This window comes from Podarcis vaucheri, assembly GCF_965113315.1.
Source record: "Podarcis vaucheri genome assembly, chromosome: 9".
NCBI lineage: Eukaryota > Metazoa > Chordata > Lepidosauria > Squamata > Lacertidae > Podarcis > Podarcis vaucheri.
In genome coordinates, this window is record NC_138767.1 from 74764727 (window position 1) to 74781634 (window position 16908).

General features: G+C 46.0%; 1 protein-coding gene across 3 annotated transcripts in view; it reads right to left on the reverse strand.

The window, feature by feature from the left end:
* LAP3 (leucine aminopeptidase 3) overlaps positions 1-16908 on the reverse strand; it is a 28748-nt gene that overhangs the window by 8686 nt on the left and 3154 nt on the right. For all 3 annotated transcript variants that reach the window (XM_082237408.1, XM_082237409.1, XM_082237410.1), the window contains exons 2-6: positions 14098-14213; positions 13870-13924; positions 3969-4074; positions 2158-2317; positions 590-754 (exon numbers count right to left, since the gene is read on the reverse strand). In XM_082237408.1, coding sequence (XP_082093534.1) covers positions 590-754; positions 2158-2317; positions 3969-4074; positions 13870-13924; positions 14098-14213 — 602 coding nt within the window. The remainder of the gene's footprint in view (positions 1-589; positions 755-2157; positions 2318-3968; positions 4075-13869; positions 13925-14097; positions 14214-16908) is intronic.

A 16908-nucleotide genomic window follows, 5' to 3' on the forward strand; every position in this document is an offset into this window, starting at 1 on the left:
TATATGAAAAAAGCGGCTTCTCTGTATAAGCAAGCTTGGGGCAGGAAAGGAAAGAGGCAGGGGAAGAAACATAGATGGTAAAGTAACATGGGCAGTTGCCCTTTTGAAGCTTCTGGCAAACCACCTAGAGCCAATTTAGTAAAGAACAGTCCCAGAAATTCTGCTTTGATTGGGTGAACCACCAAAACAGAACTGAAAGCCAGGACTTTCCAGACAGCAAAAAGCAGAGAAATATGTATTTACATAAGACTTCATAGCAGTTGGAAGGTTGGTGGATTTTAATTGCTGCAGTATTTGTGGTTTTTAAGCTTAAAATGATAACTTGACAACAGCTATCAGGTCCCAGTGGTTTGACACATTGCATCAAACTTTTTTGGACTGCTGTAGCTGAAGTGAGGAAATTTATCCTTTTCCAATGGAGGACCAATACAAGCCAATTCCCTAATGCTACCAGCAAAGATAACGCAAGGAGAGGTCTGTGAAGCAGTGCTGACCCATCACTAGCTCACAGCAAGCAACTGAAAGCAGGCACAAATCTAAGAGTTCTCACTCAATGCCATTGTGAGAGAATTATTTCAACTGAACTCACCTTTTATGGACAGTTGCATCGCTACAGACACTTTTAAGTTTCTTTTCAATAATTTCAGCAAATCGGGTAGGTGTGATGTGGTTGGCTGGACCTTCCATGAGGGATCTGGCCAAGTTCTGTCCCTTGGCATAGATAAGGCCTTTCCGCCAGGCCTCAGCTCCATCGCTAAACAGGAATACAGGAGGATAATATCATCATAGAACTGAAATGCCATAAATCAGTGACTCTCCTTCTACCGGCAAACATTGCAGAACTGTAGAATTTTAAGCTGGTTGACCAGATGAACAGGGGCAACCAAACCGCAAACATCAACATCAAAACCTTACTCTTGATATTTGAAAGGTTTGGGAAAGATAGAAAAAAATTGTCTGGTGCCAAAGAGAAATGAGGGCTGGTGCCAGGAGAACTTCACTAGGCAGAGACAACCACCCACCCTCATCAGATGGCAGAGGGCCCTAGAGAACAGCCTTCAAAGATGATCAGAGTTTAAGTGGGAACTGGTATTTCTTCCAATACCCAGACACCAAGCTATGTAGGCCATTAAAACTAAGCAGCATATTCAAATGTAGCAAATTCCTGACCAAACTCAGTAAGCCACGCTAAATCTAACATTTATTTAGTACCAGTTGTATGTCAGCCACTACCCCAATATAGACAATGCTGGCATTTGAAGAGGACTTAGTTCATTTTCATTTGGAAGGTTTGATTCTCACTTCTCGTACAGATCTCATTAAAGAGTACCTTACTTTATCTATGCCTTAAAATGTAAAGGACCCCTGACAGTTAAGTCCAGCCGCGGACGACTCTGGGATTGCGATGCTCATCTCGCTTTACTGGCTGAGGGAGCCGGCGTTTGTCCGCAGACAGCTTCCGGGTCATGTGGTCAGCATGACAAAGCTGCTTCTGGCAAACCAGAGCAGGGCACGGAAATGCCGTTTACCTTCCTGCCAGAGCAGTACCTATTTATCTACTTGCAATTTGACATGCTTTCGAACTGCTAGGTTGGCAGGAGCAGGGACCGAACAACGGGAGCTCACCCCGTTGCGGGGATTCGAACCGCCGACCTTCTGATGGATCAGCAAGTCCTAGGCTCTGTGGTTTAACCCACAGGGCCACCCGCGTCCCTTACCTTTCTATAAAAAGGAAGTCTTTGCAAATAAGACCCTGGCATTTTGTTTTTGAACTCAAAAAAGGGGGTTCAGATTACACCCTCCATGCAATGAAAGAATGTGTCAACCAGCAACACACACACAGTGCCCCCTGCCTTAAGCTGGCATGTGAGGAGAGCCCATAAGTATGCCAATATATGCCCATACAACTCCTTTATGTACAAGCCAGCCTGACTGGGCACGGTTGCCCCTTTGTCGACACACACAGAACCCACATACTGGGGGAGGGGGCATGGCCGTTGCGGACATCACCAACAGCAGATGGGGCTAATCCATGTCTCTCCCCTCCCAAGCCCCCTTTACATATTCTTTCAGCATGTGATGACCCCTTTTTAAGGGAAAGAAGAGCAAGTACGTTGACCCCGGGCACTATACAAATGTTATTTCTCAGCCAATCACCTCCCGTAGAGCTGAACGTCCACCACAGGCTTCTTCTTTTGCTTCAGTTCATCGTATTCATAGAGTCCTAGGGCAGCTCCTTCCGCCGCAGCCTGAGCGTCGCCACAGGGGTCGACTTCCACACAAGGGACCTCCAAGTCCTGAACCTGCCTGCATCCGGCTGAAAAATAATATATATATTTTTAATTTTCAAAGATATTTATTGAAACTTAACATATATACATAATAACCAAAATTCCCAATGATTCCCTGACATAAAATACAGTATCTAAATTACACCAGCTGCATAATTATACACTTAATTATAAAACCCATCACGCACCCTCTACTTCCCTCCACAGCAATTCAACTTCTGTATACAGTGGTACCTCAGGTTAAGTACTTAATTCGTTCCGGAGGTCCGTACTTAACCTGAAACTGTTCTTAACCTGAAGCACCACTTTAGCTAATGGGGCCTCCTGCTGCTGCCGCGCCACCGGAGCCCGATTTCTGTTCTTATCCTGAAGCAAAGTTCTTAACCTGAAGCACTATTTCTGGCTTAGTGGGGTGTGTAACCTGAAGTGTATGTAACCTGAAGCATATGTAACCCGAGGTACCACTGTATTTCTTTCTACCTTTTCCCCCTTCCATTCTATAATAAATTATTTTTGTTAAATTCTGATTTTTCTTTCTTTGTTTGTTTTGTTATTGCTTACATTTTTTATTCTAAGCCTGAAAAATAATATACACGTTTGCAACATTAAGGACTGGAGGGGGGTGGGGGAAAGAGAAAGGAAGGGAATGGGCAGATTTTTAAAATTTAATCAGGCTCCATCTATCCGGTATTACAAATCAACTCGGTAAAGTTCATGTCACCAGTTAAGACAACTCAAAGGAGAAGCTGGTTTATTAATATATGGCCCATTAGTGCACTTGGGATACATTTATCAAGCAACTTCTACCTGCAGGCAATTCAGCAAGAGTGAGAGTGCCTCGCCCACAATTGGTCTGTGGCACAGTGATGACTGAGCAATTACAACAGGCCAAAGTCTGCAGCCATTATTTTGAGCTTATGCCATTATTAGTACCTTGGGTGCTAATAATGCTTATTTGGCATTTTAAAAAGCCACATCTGCACGCAATGCCTGAGAGCAGTTTGATTTGCAGCGCAGGCTACTCAAAAGTAATTCCTACTGAAATAGGTAAAAAGCAGAGACATCACCTTGCCAACAAAGGTCCATATAGTTAAAGCTATGGTTTTCCCAGTAGTGATGTATGGAAGTGAGAGCTGGGCCATAAAGAAGGCTGATCGCTGAAGAATGGATGCTTTTGAATTATGGTGCTGGAGGAGACTCTTGAGAGTCCCATGGACTGCAAGAAGATCAAACCTATCCATTCTTAAGGAAATCAGCCCTGAGGGCTCACTGGAAGGACAGATCCTGAAGCTGAGACTCCAATACTTTGGCCACCTCATGAGAAGACTCCCTGGAAAGGCCCTGATGTTGGGGAAGATGGAGGGCACAAGGAGAAGGAGACGACAGGACAAGATGGTTGGACAGTGTTCTCGAAGCTACCAGCATGAGTTTGACCAAACTGTGGGAGGCAGTGGAAGACCAGGAGTGCCTGGCGTGCTCTGGTCCAGGGGGTCACGAAGAGCTGGACACGACTAAACAACTAAACAACAACAACAGCAAGTAGGTAATGGAGTGCAGCCTGGGTCACTAGCTCTAAGAGGCACGAGCTCTGAAACCAGCAAGTATCTCCAGAATGCAGCACGTCCCATTTAATAGATTACAGAACAACTCACAAGAAAAGAAAAGAAAAAAGTTAACCTGCAACAGCTGCCCGTATGTTTTCTTTGTCTTCATTCCAGTTTTCTTGGTCATTCACTCCGACTGCCTTCTTGCCCAAGCCAACAACAACTACGCTTGAAAAGTCCTGCAGGAATCCAACAGCAAAGAAACTTATTTAATCCTTTCTGGAAAACCAACAGCACCCTGTAATTATGAAGAATACTTTGAAATATGTTTGTGTTGCTTTTTCGTTATTAGCGTGCCAGAATACACTAATGTTCCCTTGCAGAAGCTCAACTGAAATTAATGGGAAGCTTATATTTAAGGCTCCACAGGGATCTGAACGTCTTAAGAGTCCGTCCCTGGAGATGAGATGGAGACTACCTTGAATAAAGGAGATACACATATTATAAAATAAGAATCTGACACAGCCATTTAACTGGAAATCACAAGAGGTAAGAAACAAGAGACATTCAGTACGCTGCAAAGTATAACATGCCACATGATCACAAGCAACCTCAAATCTACTCTTCGCATCCAAACATTTTCCTACACATAAACATCACATGATCTTGCACCAGCCATGATTTCCAAACTTTTCAATCACCCATGCATACTTTCTTTCTTTAGATATTTACTTAAACTTGCACCACTGGGCTCTTGAAGCGACTCTCAGCATAGATGAAAGTAACTGAATCCCTTTGCAAGATTCTTCCCTTTCAAAAATGACGAAGAGGAATAGTGGGAAGGACATAAAAACAGTTTTTATATACACACACATCCACCCAATTTGATGTTTAAGAAGTATGACAGTAAGCCCAACAGTGAAATGTACCACAAAGTGTCATAAAAAAAAGATTAGCACCAAGCACAGGATTCCTAAAACGATTTCAGAACTTGGTGCAGATCCTGCGGGTCTGTTACACATTCCCTGCCAAGAAAACGCTCGCTCCAAAGCTTTTATGCAGTGCTCTATGTTCACACCAAAGACGTAGTCTTCACTGTGTCCAGGACTTTTAACCCTGTGACCCCCTAGAGGTTACTGAACTACAACTCCCATCTTTCCTCACTATTATTCATGCCAGCTGTAGCTGAGAGGAGCTGGAACCAACAATCTCTGGAGGGCCACAGATTCCCCGATGCTGCTCTAAGCACCTCAGGTCCACTCTAAAGGAGATTGCATCATAATAATGTTACTCATAAATGCTGATTAGCTGCAGTAGAACACCTCAGAATAAATAGATAAACGCTGGTTTCAGTGACATTCAAGCCAAGTTCCTCTTTATTTTTTAAAAACCCTCTTTCTCACTCAGCATTAATTGTCCTATCTTGCCAATTCAGCATTAACTGTTCAACTGCTCTTATCTCTGAATTACCACATGCACCCAAGAGCCCTTTACTATTCCTGAAGCCTTACTTTTGAGGTAGTCTCAGAGAGCACCTAGCTATGAACAGCAGTCGGTTCTGCTAATTCCCCATGAAGTGGGGATGGGGAGATTTTAAAACACAACATGGGCTGCCTGGAGGAGCTACAGTGGTGCCTCGCAAGACGAAATTAGTTCGTTCTGCGAGTTTTTTCGTCTTGCGTTTTTTTTCGTCTTGCGAAGCACGGTGTCAGAAAAGTTTTGGAAAAGCTTCAAAAATCACCAAAGTCTTCAAAAACCTCAAAAAAGGCTACCACACTACGAGTTGCTCCTCGAAATCAAGTCGCAACTGTATTAACGGTTTTAAGAAAAAGGAAACAAACTTGCAAGACGTTTCCGTCTTGCGAAGCAAGCCCATAGGGAAAATCGTCTTGCGAAGCAACTCAAAAAACCAAAAACCCTTTCGTTTTGTGAGTTTTCCGTCTTGCGAGGCATTTGTCTTGCGAGGTACCACTGTACTTTCTTTCACTGCCCACATCCGTTTGAACCTGAAATGGTTTGGGGTGGGGGTGGGATTTTAATTCTCTTTTCCCCACCCTAGGTTCAGTGCCACCTTATAAGGATTCAGCAGGAAACCCCACTCTGCACACAGACCTGCCACAATCCTATCCAGTTTGGCTGCATCCCGTTGGTTCCAGAGAACCAAAAACAGATAGCTGCTGGAAAGGCAATGGTGAGATTTCACTTTCTCCGTGTTAAGATGGTATGGTGACCTTTGGGTGCATTTGAGCACGGGGATTATTTTGTCAGTTTCCCTGGTTACAATGCTAGTGCTTCCGTCTCGATTTCTAATGTTCCTTTTACACCACAACCGTGAGAATGGGAGGAAAGAAATGTGTGCCTGAAAACTGCCCCCAATTTTCTCCTGCGAGTGTGGGTCATGAAACCCCCTCTTTAGGAAATGTCTTTGGGTTTCAAATGTACTGAGAAGATCACTGCAGAAAAATGCACTTACAAATTAAGAAAGGTGGATTTGGAAGTCCAAATCTGGAATGATACCATCATGCTTATTTATTGACAAGTATCAAACATTGGTGGGTGGCGCTGTGGTCTAAACCACTGAGCCTTGGGATTGCCAATCAGAAGGTTGGCGGTTCGAATCCCCACGATGGGGTGAGCTCTCGTTGTTTGGTCCCAGCTCCTGCCAACCTAGAAGTTCAAACCCCAGAGTCATTCATGACTGGACTTAACTGTCTGGAGTCCTTTACATTTACCTTTTACCTGATGAATTGTGGAGCTATGGCTTTTTGACTGCTATACTGCCATATCATGCTCATTTCCATTCACACCCATGACACAGCAGTACATGTCTTCAGACACCTGGGCAGGTGTGCTTCTGTTCCCCTGTTCAACCATGAGAATGGGAGGAAAGAACCGTGTGCCTGAATACTGCCCCCAAATTTTGACATGCAAGTGTGGGCCATGAAACCCGCTCTTTAAGAAATGTCTTTGGGTTTCAAATTTACTGAGAAGATCATTGCAGAAAAATGCAGTTACAAATTAAGAAAGGTGGATTTGGAATTGCAAAGCTGCAATGATACCATCATGCTTATTTATTGACAAGTATCAAACACTGGATACCTGCTGATGTTCTTAATCTCCCGAGTTGGACAACCGTACATATAATATAGCCTTTTGTGATGGGATGATGAGCTGCTTGTGCGTAAAATCGTAGTCCCTCAGAGTTTGTGCAACTCCACAAACCTCTGTGTGTGACAGAGCTCCTCAGACATGTCTGCTCTAATCACTTGCAGATTCCGACAGTGGTTGTTTTCGGAATCGTTTCCAGCATAAGAGCTCCTTAACGGAAACACGTCTTCTGGACTAACGGCGTGACAGTTTCCGGCGAGGCGTGGGTCTCCCTATGGGAGCTTCAGATACCTCCCCACTGTTCTCGCTGGAAGTGTCTCTGAGCCCTCCCACCTGCTCGCATTCCCTCAGAGATCCACTCCTCCCCCTGCTGGTTCCTGCTTCAGCTGTTGAGTCTCTCCCATCCTCCCTGAGCCCCTCCACCACCTGTTCCTCCGATGGCAGTTCCCTGACATCCACCTCCCCTCCAGGGCCCCCCTCACCCCCTCCCGTTTCCTCTCCTCTGGGAGGTGAGGAGGTAAAACCCCGAAAAGAATCTTCTTCATCTTCAGACGTCTCGAACAATTCCCTCCATCGGTCTTCGTTCCGACTCGCTGAATCCTCCTCCTCCTCGGAATCTGTGAACCCCTCCAACTCCTCTTCTTCGTCGGTGGTGGCAAAGTATTCCCTCCGGAACCTCGCTACAGGCTGAGGTTTACGTGGGAACCTCTGATGAAAAGTTTCTATTAAAACCTCGTCATTGACATCCTCTGCCCTGACCCAGGTGTTTTCCGACTCCGGTTCCCCTTCCCACATTACCAAATACTCTACTTGATCTCCCTTCCACCTGGAATCGAGGATCTCCGCTACATGGTAGCTTTGTTCCCTTTCCTCCATTGCTGGTCCCCGAGTGACCCTCCCTTCTCTGTCCCCTTTATACAGTGACAGCAATGACCTGTGGAAAACTGGGTGCAGCTTCATGTGGTTCGGTAACCGGAGTTTGAAAGCCACTGGATTGACCTGTTGTGTGATTTCAAATGGGCCCAATCTTTTGGGTCTTAACTTCTTACAACCCCCTTTGAAGGGTAACCCTTGGGTTGACAGCCACACTTGGTCCCCCACCCTAATGGTTTCACCTTCTCTCCTGTGTTTGTCTGCCTGCCTCTTATATTCCTCCTTGGCCCTGTCTAAGTTAAGTTGGAGCTGGCGATGGATCGCTTCCATTTCTTCTACGAACTGTTCGGCAGCTGGAACGCTCCATCTCTCCCCTTCCCCCCCTGGGAAAGCCCTGGGATGGCACCCGTAATTAGCCAAAAAGGGGCTCATCCCCGTGGACACGTTCTCCGCATTGTTGTAGGCAAATTCCGCCAATGCCAACTTCTCCACCCAATCATTCTCTCTGTCATTAACATAACACCTCAAATATTGCTGGAGGATGCCATTGGCTCTTTCCGCCTGCCCATTGGTTTCAGGATGCCGGGCAGTCGAGAAATTAACCTCTACATGCAGTAAGCTCATGAGCTTCCTCCAGAACCTGGAAGTAAATTGTTTCCCTCTGTCTGAAACCACCCTCAAGGGGGCGCCATGCAACCTAAACACATTTTCTACAAACAATTTAGCTGTTTCTTCTGCCGTGACCGCATGTGAGCAGGCTATAAAGTGTGCCATTTTGGTTAACAGGTCTACCACAACCATGATGGCTGTTTTCCCTCTGGACCTTGGCAGATCAGTCATGAAATCTATGGCCACTGCTTCCCATGGTCTTTCTGGTGTGGGTAGCGGTTCTAATAACCCTGCCGGCGCCCGCCTTTCCCCTTTGGCTCGCTGGCATTGGTCACAACTCCTCACATACTCCCGCACGTCTTCCCTGACCTTGGGCCACCAAAATTCCCTGGTCACCAGCCACATGGTTCTGTGTTGCCCAAAATGCCCCGCTGTGGGGCTATCGTGCAGCTGCTTGAGTACCTTCCCCCTCAACTCTCCTTCAGGTATATATAACGCTCCCTTGTAGTACAACGCCCCGTTTCTCTCCTCAAAACCTCCGGGTTTATCTCCCTCCCTCCTGAGTCCCCTGAGTTTGTCCTGTGCGTATTCATCGTTCTCCGTTCCCTCTACCAGTTCTCTTTGCCCCACCAATGCCGCCCCACACACCCAGCGGTCCTCTGGAATGACATGTCTCTCTTCGGGTGCTCCCTCCCCCTCCAAATATTCAGGTTTACGTGAGAGAGCGTCCGCCCTAACGTTCTCTTGGCCTGGCACATAACAAATCTCAAAGTTAAATCTGGAGAACTCCTGGGCCCATCTCAACTGCCGTTGGTTGAGCACTCGTGCCGTTCTCCAATACTCTAGGTTCTTGTGGTCAGTGCACACTTGCACCTTATGTTGTGCGCCAATTAGCAGGTGCCTCCATCTCCGAAAAGCCTCATGAATAGCAAGAAGTTCTCGATCGTACACCGTGTAGTTCCTCTCGGATTTGTTCAGCTTTCGCGAAAAAAAAGCACACGGTCTCCACTCTGACTCCTCCTTCCCTGGCTGCAGAAGAAGCACCGCCCCTATGGCTCTGTCTGATGCGTCTGTTTCGACTCTCATCTTTTTTTGTAAATCCACATGCAGAAGTTGTTCTTCAGAGGCGAAGGCCCTTTTTAGCTCCTCAAAAGCTCGCTCCGCCTCCTCAGTCCAAACAAATTTCTTCTTACTGCTGAGACAGTCCGTTATGGGCGCCGTCAGGTGGGCAAAGTTTCGGATGAACTTACGGTAAAAGTTCCCAAACCCTAGGAACCTCTGCACATCCTTCTTTGTTTTGGGTGTTTTCCATTCCAGCACTGCCTGGACCTTGCCGGGATCCATAGCCAATCCCTTGTCTGACAGGCGGTACCCCAGGAACTCCACCTCCTTGGTATGAAACTGACACTTCTCCAGTTTCACCCACAGCCGGTTGGCTAGCAGCCTGCGCAACACTTCTCTGACGTCTCTCACATGCTGCTCCTCATTCTCAGAATACACCAACACGTCATCCAGGAAGGCCACACAATTCTTGTAAAGCAAAGGCCCTAGTACGTGGTTCATCAGCGATTGAAAGCACGCTGAGCCTGCTTGTAATCCAAATGGCATAACGAGATATTCAAATGCCCCCAAAGGGGTGAACATGGTGGTTTTCCATTCATCCCCTTTCCTTATACGTATCAGATTGTACGCCCCCCTTAGGTCCAGCTTGGTAAAAATCTTTCCCTTCCGCACCCTGTTCAAAATGTCATCTATTCTAGGCATGGGAAAGGCCAATGGTTCTGACACTGCGTTTAAGGCCCGAAAGTCACACACAAGTCTCGGCTTGTCCGTGTTTTTTTTATCCACAAAAAACACTGGACTACCTCCCACCGCTCTTGACTCTCTGATGAAACCCCTCTTCAGGTTCTTGTCAATGAACTCTCGTAACTCCTGCATTTCTCTGTCTGACATGGCATACAACTTGCCTGCGGGGAGCTGCGCCCCAGGCAGTAAATTGATTTGACAATCAAAGGGTCTATGCGGGGGTAGTTGGTCAGCTTCCCTTTCACTGAACACGTCGCTGAGATCTGCGTATTGTCGTGGTACCTTCACCTTCTCCGTTACTTCTGTCCCTGCTAGGGTAGCTTGGGCTCCTGCTGAACCCTTTCCCTCCCTGCAGTGTTCTAAGCAATGTGCGGAACCAAAGGAAACCACTCTCTGATGCCAGCCCACCAGTGGATCATGTAACGCCAGCCAGCTCATCCCCAAAATAATGGGAGCCCCTCCCAAGGTGGCCACATTAAACGCTATCAGTTCTGTGTGCCTTGCCACCTTCATTATCATTGGGACGGTCTGCAAGCTGACTTCCCCTCCCAACAGCTCCCTGCCATCGATCGTGGTCACCTGTAGGGGGTTGCTTAAAGGGATCGTCTGTATCTGGTGTTCAGCTGCAAACTCTTTGCTCATGAAATTGCAGGAGCTGCCTGAGTCCAACAGCGCCTTAATCTTCAGAGGGTATCCGTTTTGCAACTCTAGTGACACTTCTATCACTAGGGCAGGTTTGGGAGGTTCTGGCGTGGGCACTTTCACTGCTCTTTGGCCTGGCTGCTGTGCCCCGACGGTGGCAGCCAGGCGTTGGCTTTTACTTGCTCCGGTATCTCCTCCACTCCTCCCTCAACAGCTCCCACCATCCCTTGCCATTCCTTCCTCTGGGGGCAGACTCTGGCAAAGTGACCTGGCTGTTGGCAGAGATAGCATTTCCGGGCGCCTTTTCCCTCCTTCCTACCCCCTTCACTGGGCTTTGAAACTGCGCGCGCGCTGTTCCGATTTCCATCGGCTCTGCCGGCGGGAAAGCTGGCTCAGGAATGTCTGGAATGCGGAACTCCTTCCAACGTTCCCCCTTACCTTCCCGCCTCTCCAAGGCTCTCGCCTCCTGGCGCGCTCCTATGGTCAGCGCAGATTTGGTCAGCTGATCCATAGAAACTGCCCTGGGGCTCCGGGACAGTTCGTCTTTCACAGCCGAAGAAAGACCTTCTTCAAATAGCATCTGAATGGGTGTCGCCAATATGTCCCACCCCAATCTGTGAACCAGCATGGTGAACTCAGTCCAGTACTCACGGACAGATCTGCTTCCCTGCTTGCAAGCCATTAGCTGTCTGCGCACCACTCCCTCCTCAATATCGCTTTAAAACATGAGATCCATTGCACGAAAGAACTTCATGGTGTCCTTTAGGACGTCATTATGCATTGCCATCAGGGGTCTAACCCAGTCCCTCGCCCCTTTTTCAAGATGCCCAATCACAAAAGCCACTCGCGATTCCTCGTCAGGGAATTCATCAAACTGCACATTGAGGGCATATTGCATCTCTGTTCTAAAGGCATGGTAGTCCTTGGGGTCCCCCCCAAACTTCTGCACCAATCCTGGTACCTTTCTGGTGAACTGGGTGGCTCTCCCCTTCTTGTCTGCATCCTGAGCCCTTCTCTCCTCAAGCCTCGCCGTCTGCAGCGCCAGTTGGATTTCCAACGCTCGGTACCTTTCTTCCAAGCTTGGACCAGCTCCAACCCCTGCTCCTTCGGTTCCGGCTGGGTCGCTCATGATGCCTTCTCCTGCACAGGCAGCTTACAGAGTCTGTCGGAATGCTGTGATGGGATGATGAGCTGCTTGTGCGTAAAATCGTAGTCCCTCAGAGTTTGTGCAACTCCACAAACCTCTGTGTGTGACAGAGCTCCTCAGACATGTCTGCTCTAATCACTTGCAGATTCCGACAGTGGTTGTTTTCGGAATCGTTTCCAGCATAAGAGCTCCTTAACGGAAACACGTCTTCTGGACTCACGGCGTGACAGTTTCCGGCGAGGCGTGGGTCTCCCTATGGGAGCTTCAGATACCTCCCCACTGTTCTCGCTGGAAGTGTCTCTGAGCCCTCCCACCTGCTCGCATTCCCTCAGAGATCCACTCCTCCCCCTGCTGGTTCCTGCTTCAGCTGTTGAGTCTCTCCCATCCTCCCTGAGCCCCTCCACCACCTGTTCCTCCGATGGCAGTTCCCTGACACCTTTGGTTGGGTGAGCAGTATTAGAATCAAAATATCTGAAAGTTCCAACAACTCTTGAAACAATTAAGTCAGTTAGAAAGATATGGAATATACTAGCCATGAAAACCAGAGGAGAATAATAGAACAAAACTCCCAGAATTCTCCGGGTTAAAGTCAGTCACCAAAGAGAGAGAGGATTAAGTCAAGAAAGACTTTATTTTGTGGTCACAAAAGGTGAGAGCGCTGCTGGAAATAACACCACACCACACAGGAACTGCAGTTATAGCCATCTCAAAGACAGGAAGAATCCAAAGCATCCAATCATAGCATTCTAAGGATACATGATATTTTAGGACACATTGCATACATCACTCCAACTCCCGCCGCATGTGCATTTTGATTAGGCAGCCTTCAGCATGCTCTCTGCATGATAAGCTTGTAGATAACCGCCCATTGCGACTCCTTATTTCACCATACTTTGCTTAAGCAAGCATTACCCAAGTATTGAATTCCAATCATCCGAGTGTCTATTTCTGCACCTTTTTGCCTCACATAACTAGCGAAATAGTGCACATATCAAATTCTTCATGTAGCAGAAAGGCAGTTTAACCAAAGCCACTGCCATTCCCTTCATACTTACAGAGCACAGCAAAACCAAGGTAAATGGAAACTCATCAGTAAAAGGGATTTTTATTTTTTCTTTCTTAATATGAGTTTTCCCTTCACTTGGTTTCAAATGGATACAGTGGTACCTCGCAAGACGAATGCCTCGCAAGACAAAAAACTCGCTAGACGAAAGGTTTTTCCATTTTCGATTTGCCTCGCAAGACGAATTTCACCTATGGGCTTGCTTCGCAAGACGAAAACGTCTCGCGACTTTGTTTCCTTTGTCTAAAAACAAAGACATGTTTTGTTTATAAAGTTTTATTTTCCCTTCAATTTTTGAACTGCTCTTTACAGTATGTGTGACTTTAAGGAGCAGTTAATAAACTGTTGTTGTACCAAATTTGGCTTTGTTTGGACTTTTTTTGACCATAGGAACGCATTAATTGATTTTCAATGCATTCCTATGGGATTTCGTGATTCGCAAGACGAAAAATTCGCTAGACGACAAAACTTGCGGAACGAATTAATTTCGTCTTGTGGGGCACCACTGTATTTTCCTGGAAGCAATTGACATGGAAATTAGTGCTAAACTTCCATTAGCTTCCACTAAATTCCAAAAGTGACTTTTACACCACATAAAAGATCATATAAAACACGAAAACTTTCAGATAGGAAAGTGTCGGGGAGTTGAAAAAAAGTGCTGACTGCAACCTGATACTCATAAGTCTCATTGAATGTAATGAAATATTCAATGAATTGCTATTTTAAAACAACAGCTTTGGAGGCATAAGTTAGGTTAACATACTTAAGAAAACAGTAAATCCATACCTGATGCAAGCCATGAAAGATGCGGGTTTTTCCTTTCTTCAGTGGAGGTCCTGAACTAGAACACAAAACAAACATGAGATTAAGAGTCTCGTGGTCTTCCGATTGAGCTATCCCACGTTGTAAGCAGGTATCTACTCCTCAGCTATGTACAAGGCTTGCTTCCCTGGATGGTCTCATGCTATTTCATGACTGCCAAATAAACAGAAGGGAACCTGTTTTGGTACCTACATTGCCAGCAACTCTCTGAGCTTCCCAGACACGACTTTGTCAAAAGCGTCTCCTGCTTCGGTAAACTGGACAGGCCCCTCTTCTTTCTTGCCGACAAAGACTCCTAGGACAAGGCCCTTAAAAAAGAAAAGAAAAAGAGGGTTGCTTTTTAGATGCTGTCCTACAAAGCAATTGCAAATTACCTCCAGGGGTTTGCGGGGTGGTGAAGGAAGAGCATTATTATTATTATTATTATTATTATTATTATTATTATTCCCTGCCCATCTGGCTGGGTTTCTCCAGCCACTCAGGGCAGCTCCCAACAAAACAAAAAAAGCGATAAAATATCAAACATTAAAAACTTCCCTATGGACTATAATGCTGTATCAACAGCCCCAGACCTAGCCAGCCTGACCGATGGTCCATAGCTGTCAACTTTTCCCTTTTCTTGTGAGGAATCCTATTCGGAATAAGGGAATTCCCCTTAAAAAGGGGGAAACGTTGACAGCTATGTGATGGTCAGTGATTAGGGGAGAGTCACAAGCTCCTCATCCCAGAGACAGAACAAAGCAATTCAGGAAACAGTCTATGGTAGCTAGGAATGATGGGATTTGTAGTACAATAACATCTAGAGACCCAAGGTTGAGAAAGGCAGGGCTAGACTGCAAAACAGTGGCGGGCAACTTCCATCGTGTAGGACCAAGAGGCAGTTTTCCCCTGACCATTCCCACCTGCTCCATCCGGCTGCCACATGTACAGCCAGGTGTGGGGCAGGGAATGATGCAACTGCAAAGGTTTCAAGCACACTTCTGATTGTTCCTTGCCAAGTGGGGTTTGCTGACGGCAAACTCTTTGAAGTTGTCCCTTTGGAGGTGTGATTTGTATTCAAGCACAGACAGCAGAAGGCTGTGATTAGAAAAAAAAGTCGTAGCCATGTGGCTGAATTAAGGCACTTGGTACTGAGATTGAGCCAAGCATGAGAAAATCAGGTAAGAAGAGCATTGCACAAGTTGGGACATAAAACATTCTGCCTCCTGTTGAACCCAAGACCTGCAGGCAAAACGAAACTCAACGGAAATGTAAAATGGGATGTTTTAACATCAGGGAGACAGATTTTAATTGGTCCATTTGACTAATTTATATTACTGCATGCCCCCGATTCATCAGATAACAGAGACTGCTAAAACAGAAAGGCTGGTGTAGTTTCTATAGCAAGTTCCCACTGTGGGTCTAAAGACTGTTCCTTATGTAGCAATATTCTGTGTCATGGCAAATACTGGAAGGGTGATCTATATTGCAGCCTCCAACTGCACAAGTTTAAACTAGTTAGCAATTCATGGATAAGTATAGGAGGGGGGGAAATAATGAGTGGAAGAACCAGTTGGGAAAACCAAGGAAGGTGATGAGAAGAATGATACCAAAGTCCGTTTGGTTATTTATTGAGCAAGGAAAAGCCACTTGTCAACTTTTAAATGCTGCACTTTGCCTTAAAGGGCTTTGGAAAACCAGTCTGTGCACACACCTCGACTTCACTGAATGAGCCACTGAAAAACTACCTTGTGCGAAACTTATTCTGGAATGAACATGCTAATCTGAAAGTAGTCAAGTAGTCTGTATATAACGTGTAAAGCAATATGGAAGTCTTTAGGCTGGGAAATGGTAAGGCATATACAGTGGTACCTCGGGTTAAGTACTTAATTCGTTCCGGAGGTCTGTTCTTAACCTGAAACTGTTCTTAACCTGAAGCAGCACTTTAGCTAATGGGGCCTACCGCCGCTGCACGATTTCTGTTCTTATCCTGAAGCAAAGTTTTCAACCTGAGGTAATATTTCTGGGTTAGCGGAGTCTGTAACCTGAAGCGTCTGTAACCTGAAGCGTCTGTAACCCGAGTTACCACTGTATATCTGCACTTCTAAACTGACCTACACATCCAAACTAATTGAAGTACCACTCTCTTCACGCTGTTCAGGAAGATGTACACTGAACAATAGACACAGACATCCTGGCAGGACAGGCACACTCATTGGGAAAGAAGACATGATCTTGCCCACCCAGCCCCCTTCACAGGGGAAAAGATCATCTGATCTGACCCGGTTTTTCTCTTCAGCTGTTCAACTTGCCTCAGCAGCATTCCTAAGTCCAAACTAGATGCTACAAGGGGTCCTTTCATTATTCTTTCCTCCCTCTCGGTTTTGTTTCCTGAAATCAAAATGGCCTTGGCAGGATACAGACCTGAAGAGAGGACAAGTACCTGGAGGAGCTTTACCCTCTCAATCATTTTTCAGCTCAAAATCTGAATTCAACTTGCTCTTCTCCCCTGTCTGGGATGGGGGAGATATGACAAGCAGCTTGGAGAGGCACAACCCCAAAATCATACTTCCTGAGCTGCTTTTCATGTCCTTGGACTGAAAAATTTACAGAGACAAATGACTTAAGCAAGCAGACTCTCCGTCGGCTCAGACTTGCCCCCTGCCCAGATTGCTTTTGCTTAAAAAGTAAAATAAATCATTATACTGGGAAAGGGAAGAGAGACTGTCCTGTAATATCCAATATTCTTTTTTGTCGGTTTTTTATTATCTCATTTTATAATGTATGTAAAACATAGAGAGCAATTATAACAACAGGTGAAATGTAATATCCAGTTTGACCAACTCAAGGCGCCCATAAATTATGAAAGCACTTGCAGAACAGAACGCAGAATTTATCCTTGTTTCACTGTTTACCCAGTACTCATTCCACATCCTTCACTTCATTCTGTATCCTGCATCTCCAGAGTCTTTGAGTCAATGTTTTTCAAGCTAAATAAAAATAAAAAGGCGCGACCCTGTTCCA